The sequence below is a fragment of the Lepisma saccharinum genome, chromosome 24 (genome assembly GCF_977018435.1).
Source record: "Lepisma saccharinum chromosome 24, izLepSacc3.1, whole genome shotgun sequence".
In the NCBI taxonomy this organism is placed as follows: Eukaryota; Metazoa; Arthropoda; class Insecta; order Zygentoma; family Lepismatidae; genus Lepisma; species Lepisma saccharinum.
In genome coordinates this window covers 44,935,833-44,953,164 of record NC_139252.1, presented here as the reverse complement: position 1 = coordinate 44,953,164, position 17,332 = coordinate 44,935,833, and the positions used below count along the sequence as shown (strand labels likewise).

Here is a 17,332-nt window from a genome sequence, read left to right as displayed (position 1 = left end):
ATTTTTCAAAACTGCTAAAGAGATAGGTTTGGAAGTTAACAAAGAGAAAACTAAATATATGCTTACAGGCCGAAACCAAATGTTAGGTAATAATCAAAATCTAATTATTGATAACAACTCGTTTGAACCAGTTTCCAAATTCAAATACTTAGGAGTAATATTAACAAATGAAAATTATATTAAAGAGGAAATAAAAAGTAGGCTTAATTCAGGAAATGCATGTTACTTCTCTCTTCATAAACTTTTGTCTTCTCGTTTAATATCTAAGAAACTAAAAGTTAAAATATACAAAACAGTAATTTTGCCTGTAGTATTATATGGATGTGAAACTTGGTCCCTTACATTGAAAGAGGAACATAAATTGAGAGTATTTGAGAATAAAATCCTTAGGAAAATCTTTGGACCTAAAAGGGATGAGGAGACAGGTGAGTGGAGAAGGTTACATAATTTAGAACTACATAATTTGTATTCATGTCCAGATATTATTAGAATAATTAAATCAAGAAGACTTAGGTGGGCAGGCCATGTGGCACGAATGGGAGAGGAAAGAGGAGTTTACAGGATTCTTGTTGGGAAACCTGATGGTAAGAGACCTAAAGGAAATCAGTAGAGATGGAAAAGAGTATATAGATCTTGCTCAAGATAGGGACAGATGGAAGGCCTGTGTTGCTGCAGCCATGAACCTTCGGGTTTAAGAAGGATAGAGAGTTAGTTAGTTAGTTTGTTTAAATACTCATCTGTAATGCAACTATATGTTTATCAAACAGCGTGATGTCTTGGATCATGGAAAATGAGAAGCATGTGGAGAGAGATTCATCGAAGCATCACCGTACGAGGTCAAGTAGTGCCACATCTCCTATTTCTGCAAGGTAAGAGACTGGTTTTGTGTAATCTATGGCTGCAGAAATTTTTCAGTCCTGAGTAGGGATGTGATGAATTTGTGATGTGTGAATATCAGCTGAAGTAGTCATATCAGACCAATATTGGTATTTGTAAAAAAATCCAATTATGTTTTTTGTGATATATGCTGAAAAGATTAATAGTAGTAATCTTTTCAGCGGTACTTGATCAAAGTAGGACATTAAATGGTCAACTTTAGGACTTTCCACCCAAGTTCTTGGGTTTGTATCCTGGCATGAGTGTTACTTATTGTTCCTTTGTCAATTTCATTTAATCATCATTCATCCTCATCAATTAGTCAAAGGTGAAAAGTGATGTTAAGTAATAAAATCCAAAACGCAACTCGATCAATATTGGCCAATGTTGACAGTATTAGATTAACAGTAAACCATGGTTTTGAAAACTACATTTTTCTAAGATAAAAGCTAGTCACAATGGATACAAAATTCAAGGTGAATGACAGCAGTCTTCCAGGATCATTATCATGTTAGTAAATTTTATATCAGTACTTTATAAACAAAAATTGCATATTATTCCATCCCTAATGTAATGAGTTTAATATTGGTATCAGAGCCAGTTCAAACCATTATTGGCGAGTACATGGTAATTTTTTTGTTTTAAGCAAGAATTTAGTTCAAAATGAACAAGAATTCCTTGGAGCATGTGCATTTTTGTTAGATTTTTCTTTAGGCAAGAATTATCAAAACTGATTTTCCTAAAAATGTAGTTTCCTTCACTCTTAATCTCACCCAGGTTATAATTGTTTTAGGTAAAATAAGCAAAAATACTTTTTGTTCCTGGTGACAACTCTGGTACCCATTCATTTCTATTGTACTAATGACAGGTCTAAATCTAAATGTATGTCCCAGCCTTGAAGGAGTGCACCCCTATTTTAATTATTTTTGCTTTTGTATTTGCATTACATTTATTTTTGTATTCTTATTGGTGTCTCATAGTGTACTTGTCATATTCATTGATTATTTTTCTTCAGTCAGTATTCTTTTCTTTTAACAGTTGTATTGTCAACATACCTGATTGTAAAGTTCATTATAGAGTTAATATTTTGTGACTGTCGGGCTGAATATATTGCTGTCCCCATTTAATAAGTTGATTAGTATGAAATATCATAGTTGCTACCTTGCTGAGGGCAAAAGTCAAGCCTCTGAAATGTGATCTAATTGAGAATTATACCTTTGATTGCAAAGCGGTAGGAAGGTGTAACTTATATCTTTGTTGTTTTTACAGGAGAGGAAGAAAGCCAACAGTGCCATTCAATACATCTCGCTCTGGCTCTCTGGAACGAGGAGGACCAGTGTCTTGGGGACCAGGACAGCCGTTCGTGGCAGACCCTTCCATGCCTCCCCTGCCCCTCCCCAACACAGCCACTCAGCTGGAAGAGGCCAGGCGTAGGCTGGAAGATGATGTCAGAGCAAAATCCAACAGGCCTAAGTATGTGTGTGTTTATTAATGCCTAGTAGCTTAAAGATAAGTAGAATTGGAGAAGAATTAACATTTCTAAATATTTTCAATGTTCTGTATGAGAAAAAATATTTCAAGAACATGTTTCATACAGCAGGAAGCAAGTGAAATGTAATTTGGAATGAATTTATCACCTTGAAGATGCATAAAACCTTGCAGGCCAAATTTCATAATATACTTGTCTTGAAAAGTTCAATTCTCAGGTTTGGTAGGCCTCCCCGATGGTGCAGTGGTAGCGTTGTTGCCTTGTAATCAAGGGGTCCCAGGTTCAATACCCGGTGGAGGCACAGGTGGTTCGGATCCCACTTTAAACTGTAGGTCCAGTCCCGATTAGCCTTGCTGTGCATAAATTGGACTTAGAACAACAAATCAATTCAAAAAATCAATTCTCAGGTTTGGATTCTTCCACACACCTGATCAACTCAAAACTTTCCCCCATCACTATTTCAGCAGTGGCTAGTGGCTCTGAATTAGGTGAAGAGCTAATAGGGAAAAATGGGATAATAATAGTTACACATGCTTATTAGAAACTTCATTTTCTCTATTACCCAATTTTTTTCCTATTAGCTCTTCACCTAATTCAGAGCCACCAGCTGCAGCTGTATCACTTTCGAAGTTGATATAAACTTACATCACACAGGTGTGTGTTTTTTACTGAGATGAATAGTCTCGAAATATTCATATTTTGGAAGTGAGAGACGTGGTAGTAGATAAATACAGACAAACTAGTACTGACTTTTTCGGCAAGGCTGGGTGTTATTTTGTAGTTCTATTAATTTTGTTGGCCAGTGCTGCCATCCTCTTTGGGACTTGTTGCACTGTTGCTTGGTGTGCTTCTATTGTTTTTAGTTGTCTGGCTGCCGCTAGGTGCACTGTTGTCTCTGTATGTATACGTCTCAAAATACTTTCTTAAAGAAAAGCATGTTGTCGTTCATGTGTGACAGTGAAATAATATGATGAACAGGGTGTAAGTTTTGCAAAATCTTATCATTTAATTGCCATTTAATTCTTGTTTCTTCTGTTTTGAAGGTTTGGTCCCATGGGGAAAGCTGCTCACCCAGAGGTTTCTGTGTCCAACCAGTCCACTTTGAAGAAGAGCAGAAGCGGACGAGGAGAAAGCACCGACTTCACAACAGTCGTGTTTTCTTTCTGCGATGAGCAGTTTCCTTATCGAACAAAAATCCCTGGAAAGCAGGTGACTCTTCGCCAGTTCAAGGAATTTCTCCCTAAGAAGGGCAGCTACAGGTAAGGCATATGGCAGTTTCAGTGCTAATGAGCAAGGCATTCCGTATCACAGATAATCACATCGGCCACATTTAGTTTTTTTGGTCAGCAATATGCTTTTTTCCTTTTATGGCAACATACAAGCAGTGTCACAGAAATAAAGTTTATTTTTCTGCTTTTCTTTTCCGTTAAATATGTACGTATATCAGAATAGGTATAAACAATATTGGTGAGTATCAATATCATTACATCACACTCAAAGACTTTCTATCACTAGTCTCTCATTCTATTTATCAACTTGTTTAGAAAAATAATCACTGTTAATTAAACCAATCATTTGCTTATTTCTTTAAGAAATGACAACCATTCAAGGTGTACATTAAGTTTGAATAGCATTAGTGACAACTGGATAGAAGTAGATCTAAGTAATGTAAGTAAAAATCAATTATTATTATATTTTTATGTTTACAAAATTAAGGATGGAACAAATTAATTGGTACTCTTATCGGTATTTGTCGATATAGACATATTTTTGTATTAGTTTATCGGTAAAATTAATGATAATTTTATCGGTCCAATGTATGTATAAATATCTTATAATTTAATTCAATATGCTGCCATTTTGTTAAAATTTTTATGGATAAACATAAAATCTCCATTCCCTTCATTTTTAAATAGAAAATGTCTAAATATGCAGATTGTTTTTTATTGCAGTCATCTGGTAATGATTTATTAAGGATGTCAATGAACCATTGAGATTCTTCAAGGACCATTTGGAATTTTTATCAGATTTGTAGAATATAGGTAAATTTTATATTAGTACTTTATCGTTATTTGCCAAAATTTCATGTCTGTCCATCTCTATAAAGATATACAGGGTCCACTAGTGAAATCAGGCGATTTTTAAGTGTTAACACAAAATTAAAAGTATTGGATATCATGATACAGTTACATTTATTAGGAACTGCATACCTTAGCATTTGCAGAAACAAAACATAACACATCATTCCACTGAAAATATTACTTCAATATTACATCCTCAAGATGCCCTCCATTACACCGCACACTCTCGGCAAGACGATCGTGAACACTACTCATGGTCCTACGTAACACATCTGTGAGGTGCAAGCAGTTTTAACACTACCACCTTTCTTCTTAACAGTTGAGCCGGTCTCTTCAAAGTTGTTTACCCATGTTTTTATGGCATGAGCTGACTGCACCTTACTGTTTTGATGATGAATCCTGAATTTCTTGCAAAATTCACATTGGATGGCGTATGGCAAATGCAAGCTGAATGCTATTCAAGGCCACCACCTGGCAGTATCATTCCCCTTCTCGAATCATGCTAAAAATAGAAAACACTTGCCAAATTGCCCGATTCACTGGTGGACCCTGTATATCAGTGCTATAGTAAGTTGTTGTAGTTTAATTTCAAAGTAATTGTGTGATTTTTTATTTCTATCTGTGCAGGTACTTCTTCAAAACAGAGTGTGAGGACCTGGATATGCGAGTGATCCAGGAAGAAATAATGGATGACAATGAAGTTCTGCCGCTGTGGGAGGGAAAAGTGATGGCTCAAGTGAAACCAGTAGAATGAGCAGTCATTTTCATATTTTTTCTTTGTAAAAAAGGAAAAAAAAACGAGTTTTACTTTTTTTTAGGTGCGAATTCTGTGCCTTTGGAACATGTTAATGAATTGTTTAAGCTCCTCCAGTGCGGGAGTAGCAGAGACCTCATGTACATAAAAAAACTGTGGATGTAGAAAGGTGTTGATGTGTGCTGGTGGCAGCTCAAGTGTGTGAACTTGTAATTACTTTATAACCCTAAAGGGAATTTTTTCCAAAAAAAAAAATAATTTTACATTCTCTAATTCTTTTTATTTTTTTTTCTTTTCCTTGTGGTTCGTCTCTTGTGAATTCACGAAGAGAATTTGCAAAGAGACTTGCTGAAGGTGAACGCTCACTGTGAATCTGTTCCGGTGCAGATTGCTAAACAGTGAAGCCGTGAAAGGAAAAAAAATGTCTGCAGGAATTCTGCTAACAAAAGATCCCAGAAACCATGTTTGTCCCGTCAGAACTAAGGATGTTCAAGTGTGTACTGGAGAAGCATATTTTTTTCTCTGCATCTTTCCAAAATTCACATGGTTACAACAACATTCAGGTTCCTAATGTATAGGCTGGTACATTTCCGTGGAGAAAAACTTGCATAGAGTAATACAATAATACAATGATGCATCAGCTTGGAATGAAATGTGTAACTTTTTTATTACATTGTGTTAATTATACTTTTCCATTTGATTTGCAAATGACTCCCAAGAAGTATTTGTACTACCAGATCTAGCAAAAGGTAGTGAAAAAAAGAAATAATAGAACTAAATCTTTCAATGGAAGAAACTGAATTAAAGTGAAAAGTTACGTCACTAGCACCTTGTGGCTCTCCCCTCCTTCTTTCTTGGTAGGAAAGACAGAGATGACTTTTGTAAACTTGAATTCCACAAGCTAATTCTTACCGTCACCTTACTAGCATTGACTAATGGAAAAAAAATTCTGCAGATTCAATGCAAGGAAAAATTGGTCTCCTCCATCTTTCACACAGACTTCAAAGGTTCTTCAGAAACAATTTAGCTCCTATGGAGTTTTTCATGTTGTAGAAGGAAAAGAAATAAAAACTTGTATGGCAATGAAAGTATTTTTTAAATATTGACAACGAAGTTTCATGTGCAACTTTGTTTTTTTGGATTTTTTTAATAATATCTTTAAAAATACTTGCTTTTTTATGACAATGAATTTTACATTTTCTGCAACATGGATTATTATGTTATTTATTGTTTTCTACTAGGACAGTATGCTGGATGTATATATTTGATTTATGTTAAAGTAATAATTGTGTATTTGTTTCTTAACTTGCCTTCCTCCGAGAATTATTGTAGTGCAGTATCATGCACATTGTACATTGTTTTTTTCCCTATGTAAAGAATCAAGACACAAACAGTTTTCAATTAATGGTGATTATGTAAATATAAATTAGCAGCTCTAAATTACCCATCATAATTTCTCAATTTCTCTATACTGTTGTCGCTTCAAATGATGTGTTTGCCACTTATCTTCCATGCCACACACACAAATGGCTAAGAAAATTAATATTCTTTCGACTAGCTGTGTAACATCCATTATGACAGGCTTTTATACTTCTTTATAAAACTTTTCGTTTAGAAGAGTAGCAGAAACAAAATTCTTTGCAAAATGCAGTACATATTGTTATTTGTGCCAAAAACGTAACAACTTGTCATAGATATTTTCTAGTTTGAGTTGTAGAAGACCTCCACCCCCACACTACCCTAGTATTCAAAGAGCTTCAAAAAGAACTGCTCGAGAAATCACATGAACTAAGTATCTGGAATAGGTAGAGATGTTGTTAGACAGCTGGCAAAAGTTGTGTTTATAATTTTGAAAGTAATTTTAAAGACTTCTTGACATTGTTTTATATTTGGGAACAATGGTTAGTTGGGTTCAGTTCAAAAAGTTGATAGCTGAAGATAATCGTGCTCTTTTTCTGTTGCACACATTGGTAAAAATTCCTCTGAAAAGCTGTTGTACATTGCATTTCCTGCATTATAACTTATTTTAAAAACAAGCCCCAGAAAAATATAATTTTGCTGTGAAAATAAAAGTTCAGCACTTTGGAATCACCAGATTGCAGAATATTTCCATCAACTGTATATTCAAATGCTGATATTTATGCTATTAAAGTTGGTATTTGTATTTATTATTATTATTTGATGTTCTGTTGCTGGATACTGATCACAACAATGAGTATGAATGATGATTAAATGAAATCTATGAATTACAAAGAAATAAGGTAGGAAGTGTGTAAGTCAACCACTAAATATGCTCAGACACTAACATTATCAAATACTCCATAAGTATATTGATACAGGCTCGCTACAGTCCGAACTGTATTTCCCATTTGCAGTAACATAATTTCTTTTCAGCTTCTTTCATTGTGTTTTTTCTGCAAAGCCAACTTCCAACTTTGCATTCCATGAAAAATTCAAGTAAGAAAAATTTAGTATTTTCTATTTTCCATTTTATTTGGATAACAAAAAACACCAGTTTGTAAACTATATCCCTCACGAAACAAAATACTTGAAAATATTTTTAAGCTGAAATCATTTTGAGATACCTCGACCAAAGTGTGTAACTTGAAGTTGAGTTAGTAACAAATGTACAATTCCCACTGTGTGTAAATAAAAAAAAAAAGTAGAAGTTGTTCAATGAATTTGTGCCATTGTTATGACCTTTCAGAAAATGTACATGAGAGAAGAAACATTTTATAAACTAAAATATGAATGTGATTTGTTTGCTACAGACATACTTTTGAACATCCATAGTTCGTTTTATATCAGCATCCTGATCATCCAGTTACAAAAACATTCTACATATTTCTGTAGATTTGTTTACTTCTCTATGCTTGAAACTTCTAGTCTTTTTTTCTGAAATAGAAAAACTGTGTTCTGTGACCATTTTCTACAATGTAGCACAATGAACAAAAAAGTTTAAAAAATATCATCAGACTGAGTATTTGCAATGCATTATACTTCACAACAGGTAACATTTTTTATTCACCTGCTATCGTCAGATTTAATGAACTGAGTTCTTTTGAAGTATGTTTTTGTGAAAAATTATTTATCAAGGTGGAAATAAAACCATGTCGTTTATTTTGATACAATTATTATGGGGAGTTTATTTTTCAAAATACCTTACCTTTCCTCTATGAAAATTGTGATTGTGGCAATTTCTGTATGTTAAAGACAAAAATCTGCGAATGCTATTCATATACAAAGCATTCAGGCAATTATTGATGTTGAGGTCATTGGCTTAAAGAAATTAAAAACAAATGGCCATGTCAATTTGGTAACATGGCCCTTAACACACACGAATACTAAAACAAAATATTCCTCAGATACAATGAATCGTTTTCCACGTTCTGCCTATAAAACCAAATTTCATTTGCCAGTCATGTGTGCCTTCAGAAACATTTCCTTGGGGGGGGGGGTCAAAATGAAGGTTGTATCGTGATGAATGATGTACTGAAGTTCACAATATGTCATAGAGTAATCAGCTTACTGAAACTAACAGTCCTGCAATTTATTTCAGCTGTTTTTGAATGTATTGGGTTGAATATGTGTGGATGCCAAACAATGTTTAATAAATCTAGTCACTTCATTAGCTTGCAGTGGTCACAGAGACCAGTGTCAAGAAGAATGTATTTACTTAATCTATAGTTACGAGTACTATGAGGGTCACTATTTACATTTTTAGCCTAACAATGAAAAAACAGGAATTTTGCATTGAAAACAGCTGTATTGTTTTTCGAAGTATTCTCCTTTATGGTCAATACACTTTTGCATTCGCTCGAACCATTTGTCAAAGCAGTTTTTCCAATCTTCTTGAGACACCTCCATAATATGGTTTTTGAACGCACCAACGGCATCTTCCGCCGACGAAAATCGTTGTCCACGCAATTTATTCTTGACATTCGGGAACAAGAAGTCGTCATTGGGTGCCAAATCAGGACCGTACGGTGGATGACCCATCAATTCGATTTTTTGACTGTTCATAAAGACGGTTGTTAGACGAGATGTGTGACAGCTGGCATTGTCTTGATGAAGAATGATCCGACGGCGTTTGTTTGTTTTCCGTATTTGACCGAAGACCTCTGGCAAACAAATTGTTGTGTACCATTCAGAGTTGACCGTTCTACGTTCCTCTAAAGGCACAGTTGCCACATGACCAGTTTTCCCGAAAAAACAGGCGACCATTTGTTTCGATGTGCTTCGAGCGCGAACAACTTTTGTTGGATTGGGTTCATCTTGAAACACCCATACAGTCGACTGCTGTTTACGTTCCGGCTCATATGCATATATCCATGATTCGTCACCTGTTACAATCTTATAATCAAGCACCACGATAGTATTTATTGAGCATTTGTTTGCACCAATTGATGCGAGCATCTTTTTGAGTTTTTGTCAAATTGTGTGGGATCCAACGAGAACATACCTTTCTCACAGCTAAATGATCATGTAATATTTTATATACATGCTGGTGGAACTAATGCCTATGGTTGCCTCAATCTCTCAGTATGTCACATGACGATCTTGCAGTATTAGGTGTTGCACAGCATCAATGTTTTCTTGAACAACAACTGATTTTGGACGACCTTCGCGAATCTCGTCGGTGAGCGAATGGCGGCCACGATTAAATTCGTTATACCAGCGTTTCACAGTGGCAAAGGATGGGGCTTCAGCGCTAAATGTGGAAGTAAGTTGATCGATGCACTCTTGTCTTGATAATCCACGTCGAAAATCGTAAAAAATCATCGCACGAAAATGTTCACGAGTTAATTCCATTTTATTGTTGTCGCGCAATCTCCAAGGCAACATAAACAACACAAATGAAGCTATTGACAAAACATTTGAAGTACCTTATGGTCAATAATGCCAGAGGATTCCGTGCAAACGTCAAAACGCGCCTAACTTCAATCAGTGTTGCCAAGGCTCAAAATATAAATAGTGACCCTCGAATATGGCTCTTATCTTACTGGCTTGTCTTGTTTTTATCATGTTTTAAGCTACTTGTTCTGAAGGAGACTCAAGGTACTCAGGGTCAAAGTGCCTGCTCTTTAAAATTAACCATTACAGAAAAGTTGTGTAATTGATTATTATGAAAAAGTTAGTAACACAAGCTACAGTGCATGTTGATTTTCCATGACACTCATATTTTGTTGCAAATGAAAAATAACAATTTGATCCTGAAACTTCCTTTATTAACCTCACTCATATTGTGTTATTGTTACAAATGAAAAGTGATAACTTTATTGTGAAAATTACTTTATTAACTTCAGTCATATATTTTGTAATTCTTCACTTAATCACTCTTGTTATGGGTTTCCTGTTGAAGATTTTAATTTAGCTTCCAAATCAAAAATTGTCTGAAATCAAGAATATTTGAAGTTGAAGATTTTTGCATGTGCACTGAAAATTAACAACTTTTATTTTACCCATGATATGAGAAGATATTTTACACTGATTATTTCACATGGTTCCTGTGTGTGTGGTAATTCCTAAAATTTAATATAAGTTGTCGGGAAACATACTTGTTTCTGTTATAGAGGCAAGATGTCAGCAGAGGCATAAGCAACGCCCCTGCAACCTCCACAATATGAAGTGGAGGGGATGCAGAACCCATGACTACTATCAAGAGCCAATATGTGAAACGCCCTCCCTTGCCCGGGAAAACAAAAGCTACCACTACCTAGATAGAGGCGGCAAAATCTCCCTCGGACAAGTGAAATAGCCTAACGGTCCAGGTTGAGTTCGTGTATAGGGACAGGTGACCAACAGTGCATAGCGATTAGCCATATCAAACTAAACAAATACTTTCAATTACCACCTCTTTTACCTGTAGCCAGGAAGCGGCTAGCTGCTCACCTGAAAAACACGGGTAGCGACATGCGTACGAAATGATATTGCCCAAAATTAACATGAAAAATACAAAGTATATTCTATTCATAACAAAACAAAAATCAATTTGGTACATTTCCCCCTCTCACACTCACACATTCGCTCACACATTCAATCTTTTTGGGGCGCATCAACAAAAATAACACATACAAAGTACAGGTTTTTTGACGACGAGCCCTAATTATTGCATTCACATTTAATTTTACATTGACTTTTGTCTAATCAGGCCATTTGTGAATTTGCTCCAGTGCTACTTCAACTCACTAGCCAGCCCTTACTTAAGTTCACCTTAAAAAATAGGTCGGTGCGGTGACAATACATTATTTGTCCAGAATAAACAAAAGTGTCTCAACAGCAATTACGCTCACGTGGGCGGACATTTTCCTTTTACTTGACCTCACGTGGTTCCAAACATAACAATAACCTCCGTTGAGCGACGCAAACATATACTCTCTAGCAGGCGGGACTTCAACACTTCGCCGCGACGAGCAATTTATATTACCAGGCAAATACTTTAACAAATAATCACATACGCGACGTGACGTAGCTAACAGCGACACAGCGCTGACACATACTAAAATGAACAAACCTCACATAGATAAACAATTAAGCGGGCGGCGCTTAACTCTAGCAGTACGCACTTCAAACAAATACAAAAGGAGCACAAACAACAGCGAATTTAAGATCATTAAAAAATCACAAGAAATAAATAAAATTAACCTGAGACAATTAAATACAAATAATAAGCGAAACGGGAGTTTGGTATGAAGTTTCGAGTTGTGTGGGCGTTTTCAAAATGTTGACGGATTTCTAGGGCATTCTCTAAATATCAATCGAGCCGGTACATTTGGCATTCATACAGATGAATACATTACCATCTCTCAGGTTCCACGGCGCATCCTGGCGTCTTCATGGGCGATTGAAACCACTTAGTATGCACACGAAAGGTTTTCCTATTCTTCCTTGATCGCGACAACGAGAATGCGAAGAGCGTTCATGCATCTGGCTCCTCGGCGGATCAGTGACGATGGGTCGTCGGCGTCGCTCGGGAACGTCTCTTCCTCTCGGGATCGGTGAACATCTCCGTGGTCAGGCCTGATTCGGACGTTGCATCTGGGCGGTGGGCGGTCGTTCTTGGCTCGTCGGCGTCTTCTCCATCACCGTCGGACGATCTCAAGCATCGGGACGTCAACATGGCAGCATTCGACATCTCTCTCTCTCTCTGTGGCGGATGGTAGGCATCAGGCGGCGTAGCTCTAGTTTCTTGGCATGTTGTAGGCATTGGTCGTGGTGTCTCGTCTGGCATCCGGCGAACCGAGGGTAATCCCTCTCCTCTCTTCTTCCGTTAGTCCGCCATGATTTTCGATGTTCCTTGTTTCACAGAAACTATAAACGGCGTAAGATTATAACGGAAACACAGTCTCGCTTCGACTTCCTCCAGCGATTGAGGTAAGCACACTCGTATCGACTTACTGCCGATCACACACTGATGTTCGCGAAACAAAACTAAGTAAACGGTATACGGAGATGTAGCACGGAGGTACTCTCGCTACAAGAATCGCGGTAAACTGTGTGTCGAAAAAGCATGTCCTTCGTTTTATCCGTATTTCTAAAAAGGACGCTCGGCGGTCGTTGAAGGGACGCTTCCGGAGAGGTCATTCCACTTCGCTCCATTGTCTCCCAGCCTGGGCCGGGTCGTGCTTCTGGTTTGGTACCTTCGGATTAAGCTGCAGTCTCGTTGGCGCCCAGAGCTCAACTGCAATCTGTGTCCATAAACTGATCGATTATAACAATTCGATCTGGCATCCGTAATTCTTGCTTGATCGCGACGAAACTCCACACATCCGTCCTTGCATAGATGTTGCTGCGCTAGTGAAAGTTTCACATAAATCCAGCTGCTGGAACTCGAGATATTTAAATGGCTGTCGTTAAGGTCGAATTTCCTAAGTTTTAGACGCATAAGGTCACCTTTCATGTGCTCGCCCGTCAGACTCGCGACTCCCTTTCTTTCTCCCGTTGGCTTGGCATATCAAATATATATACATACAAATAATAACACTCAACACCTTGACTAAACACATTTTTTACGGCTAATGGTTAGAATAATAATAATAATAATAATGATGAGGCTGACTGTCACAAATATTTTTTCAACAAGAAACTATAGAACATTTATCACCAGAAACTGTTAATCACAAGATTAATATAAAACTTTCATTTGCTGGATAGTTCACATTCGCATGCCACCGAAGTATAGACAACAGGCAAGAACTGGGAATGCTGACCTCCAAGCATAGGGTTTAAAATGTTCATTTTTTCCCCACTCTTCTCCATCCATATAGTTTTCTTTCGGGGCAGACTCTGCACATCGGCGACAGAAATTTGTAATGCAAAACTTAAAAGGCTTGCACACTGCCTGCTCGATCCTGTCCCGCTGATCCTGGGTGCTGAAGTGTTGCAATCTAACAAACACAATCTCTAATGCTGGCATCGAACCAAATTGAACTTTCAAACTGTTTACAAATTTTGCCATATCGTTATGTACATTTTACTAGAACTATCGAAGTGTAAGCCCAGCTTACATGTCACATACTTGTCATTTTGAATATCAATATTATTAGAACTAGAGATTAGATGATACCACATGAAACCATTACCAATGCAAATGTTCTTACCAAGTTCTGCTCTTACTGGTACTTGAGCATTTCAGCAATTTAAAATATCCAAGATAATTAACACAATTCAACTCTTAACTAGCCCAGACATCGGAATATTAAAATTTACTAAAGAAGTAATAGGTTATTAAATACTCCAAGGTAGTATGCCTGATAGTGTAGTGATAACGTTGTCGCCTTGTAAATAGGGGTCCTGGGTTCAATACCTGGTGGAGGCACATAGTGGTTCGGATCCCACTTTAAACTGTAGGTCCAGTCCCGATTAGTCTAACTGTGCATAAAGTGTACTTAAAACATAATTCAAATTCTAATTCCAATATAATCAAGGGATCCCAGGTTCGATACCCTGTGGAGGCACATTTCACAGTGGGTTCAGGTGTTAAACTGTAGATCCAGACTCGATTAGCATTTCTGTGCATGAAAAGGACTTAAAATTAACTCAAACCAAGCAAGGTACTATGTTACTTCATTGTGAAGATATTAGAGCAAAAGTAATTGTCTACCATTTTGTGTGTTTGGGTGGTGTGGAGTTGGAAGGATGATAAAGAGGCAATTGTGTAAATGTGCCCTCTTTATGGTAGTCTAATATCCTGTCAGAAATCAGTCTTCCCTTAATTTTTTTTTCTGACATAGACTGTCATTTTATTTTTGTATGTACATATTGCTTGCATTGTAGAATTATTACAGTTGTTACAAACATTTAAACACACTTTTTGATGTAACATTTCAGAACACATGCTCCCTTCATCAGACATTTATTTTTAGTTTGATTAATAAAAATGTGATAAATTTTACAAAAAACAAAAAAGCAGTTATACAATTATGTTAAATTGTTGGAATCTAGCAACTCCACAGTGAAGCAAACAATCTTTTCAAATTTTCATCATGGATCCCAGTATCATCAGATAATTCAAAATCGTCTACTTTTCTCCAAAGATTCATGATCTCTTCTTGCCTTACACCATTTGTGAAAATGGGAACCCCATAGTGATCTTTGTTGCCATTCTCATTATTTAATTGCTTACAGTGTTCTGCAATGAACGAAGCCTCTCACACATTTAAATCTACATCTCCCGTCACTCTTTTTTTTTAAAAAAACCTTAATTTTTAAATAATATACATCTCTTCAATGATGTGAGTTGACGAACCCATTCTTGGCTCTAAATCATATATCTTATCATTTTTCTTAGTGTTTGTTCTACATAATCTTTTGAAGCCTAAGGGAAAGGTTGTAGACCATTACCAAATAGCATCTTGTCCACTGAAAATAAATTTTGAGAAACCACGAAAAACTGATTTGGACTATTTTGCACAGTAAGATATTTATTTGTGAATATAAGTATCTATAAACCATTCCACGTTTATCTAGTAAGGTATGACATGAAATATACAAATAGTTTTCTCAAAAAAATGAAAATATATGTCGACAAGAGACCATTTGGGACAAGAGCGTATTTGGAACTCAATGCTTTCGACAAGCGAATATCTGAATCTGTAATCTGGAATTCTCAAACAATACTGCTTTATTTTGATACTAACGTATACACTGGCATTCTTTCACAATGAGATATTTTTCTGAAAATGATATTACGTTAGAGCTAATGAGGTGTTATTAAGGCGAAGGGGACAATTAGTGACTCTCAGAGGTTTGTGGGAACACTGACCAAGGGAACGGATGAGGAGGCGTGGCCCTGCGAGAGCAGGCCATGTCCACAGCTGCCTCCCTCGTCCACTTAGCGACCAATATAATTTATGACTGTTGATGGGAGCGAGGGACACCCAAACAAGTCCTCGGTCAATTTTCTTGCAATCTGAGAAGGAAGCCACCAGATGGGGCCAGAGAGAGAACTTGCCCTGAGATAACTGGAACAAGTTCATGAAATTTAAATTTTGAGTTTGTGCTGACATTTCTAGACTTTCGTTTTCGGTATCCATAAAGTGCAGAAATCATTTACGGAAGTCTGAAACTGACTTTGACAATACACGCGACGGTATTTTCAATTATTTTTTTTTTCTGCAGTATCTTTCGACGCGTAATATCATGCATCAGGGATACCATGAAGGAGAGCAGAGAAAGTGATCTCCGTATGTTTTTCTTTTATAATAAGACCTCGATTCTTTTATAATAATAATGGACTCAAATATGAACTTTTCAACAATAAAGTATTATGAATTCAATTACAATTTTATGATTTCTAAAATAATAATATTAATATACGTAATACATATTTTCTTAACGACTGAAAGTCAAGACATGGAATCTTACTCTGCCACTCCTCCCTCCGCAGAAAAATCCTTCGGGTCCCCTAGGTCGTCTGAGGAATGAAATGAATTAACTTGACTCCTATTTTTATGTGATAAATCAAATAATAATGTATTTATGGTTTTGGGTATTGTTCAAACCCCATAGCCTACATTACAGTTTACCAAAGTCTCCAATGGGGAGACATTATCGAACAGTAAGTCTCCGTCTCGACTCGATTTTACAAAGTTTGTCTTGTTCTCGGTCCTGTCTCTATTTTCAAGAGTTTTCTCATTGGAATTTTGAATATTAAGCTGTAACAAACTTGTACCAATCCCTTCGAGTTCTGAGATTTCGTGCGACTTTGGTTTAGGTTGATTTTTCAAAGGTCACACATTCTGATTAACCAACTATCCAACGAGACAAGAGTGTCGAACAGTAGGTCTCGGTGTCTTCAGTCTTTAGAGAAGCACGTCTCAACTTTGGTCTCGTCTTGGAAGTCAAGGAAAAGTTCCCCGTGCATGTAGCACCGTGCCGAGGAGGTACATTTAGTGGATGTGGGGGATAGGGCCCCACATATTCTCGATCCCGGCAGCTTTGGAGGTGATGTTATCAGCATCACGCTGCGACTGCCTTTACCTCCCACGGTTTCCTCCAGGTAACCACTGATTTGAGGCTGGGTGAAAACCGGATCCGTTTTTAAGTGAGGACAAGGCCGGAAAAATTCCGACCTTAATCGAACCCGGGTATCCCGCGTGGCAGTCAGATACCATACCGACTAGTCTTGAAAGTCAGGTATCAAATATGAAACAGCCATCTCAGTCTCGATCGACTAGTCGCCAAAACCTGCCCTTCAGTCAACCGGTAAACTATCGTTTTCTACCGAATTATAAGTTTCCTGTCCTTCTCCAACAGTGCTGATTTGAAAATCGCAATCTAAAAATGTGAGCTATAAAGAGCGTCCGAAAAGTAAAAAACAGCCAAATGCGAAGAATACACACACACACACACACACAGAGAGAGAGAGATGTGTGTGCGTGTGTACAACCATTATATATATGCATAAATATTATATATACAGACATACACACCCACACACTAGTGTTGCCCACGAGACGAGACTTTGGTCTGTCTCGTCTCGTGGAAATGCCGTCTCGTCTCGAAAATATTCGTTTGTCTCATGACACATGGTCAATCTCGTCTCGTCTCGAATTTTTAAAAGCCTGTCCCGTCTTGTCCCGTGGACAACACTACCACACACACAGGGTGGACCAAAAGTCGCAATACATA

The 17,332-nt window shown here is 37.1% G+C and overlaps 2 protein-coding genes across 4 annotated transcripts in view; one reads left to right on the top strand and one right to left on the bottom strand.

Moving 5' to 3' along the window:
* Axn (protein axin) overlaps positions 1 to 8,312 on the top strand; it is a 76,778-nt gene extending 68,466 nt beyond the window's left edge. For all 3 annotated transcript variants that reach the window (XM_083111036.1, XM_083111034.1, XM_083111035.1), the window contains 4 exons: positions 768 to 869; positions 2,146 to 2,349; positions 3,409 to 3,624; positions 5,074 to 8,312. In XM_083111036.1, the coding sequence (XP_082967162.1) occupies positions 768 to 869; positions 2,146 to 2,349; positions 3,409 to 3,624; positions 5,074 to 5,200 (649 nt within the window). In that variant the 3' untranslated portion in view covers positions 5,201 to 8,312. The remainder of the gene's footprint in view (positions 1 to 767; positions 870 to 2,145; positions 2,350 to 3,408; positions 3,625 to 5,073) is intronic.
* A 2,140-nt stretch (positions 8,313 to 10,452) lies between these two features.
* LOC145978171 (uncharacterized) overlaps positions 10,453 to 17,332 on the bottom strand; it is a 38,474-nt gene continuing 31,594 nt past the window's right edge. The window contains exon 9 of the mRNA XM_083110611.1: positions 10,453 to 10,593. Within this exon, the coding sequence (XP_082966737.1) occupies positions 10,543 to 10,593 (51 nt within the window). The 3' untranslated portion in view covers positions 10,453 to 10,542. The remainder of the gene's footprint in view (positions 10,594 to 17,332) is intronic.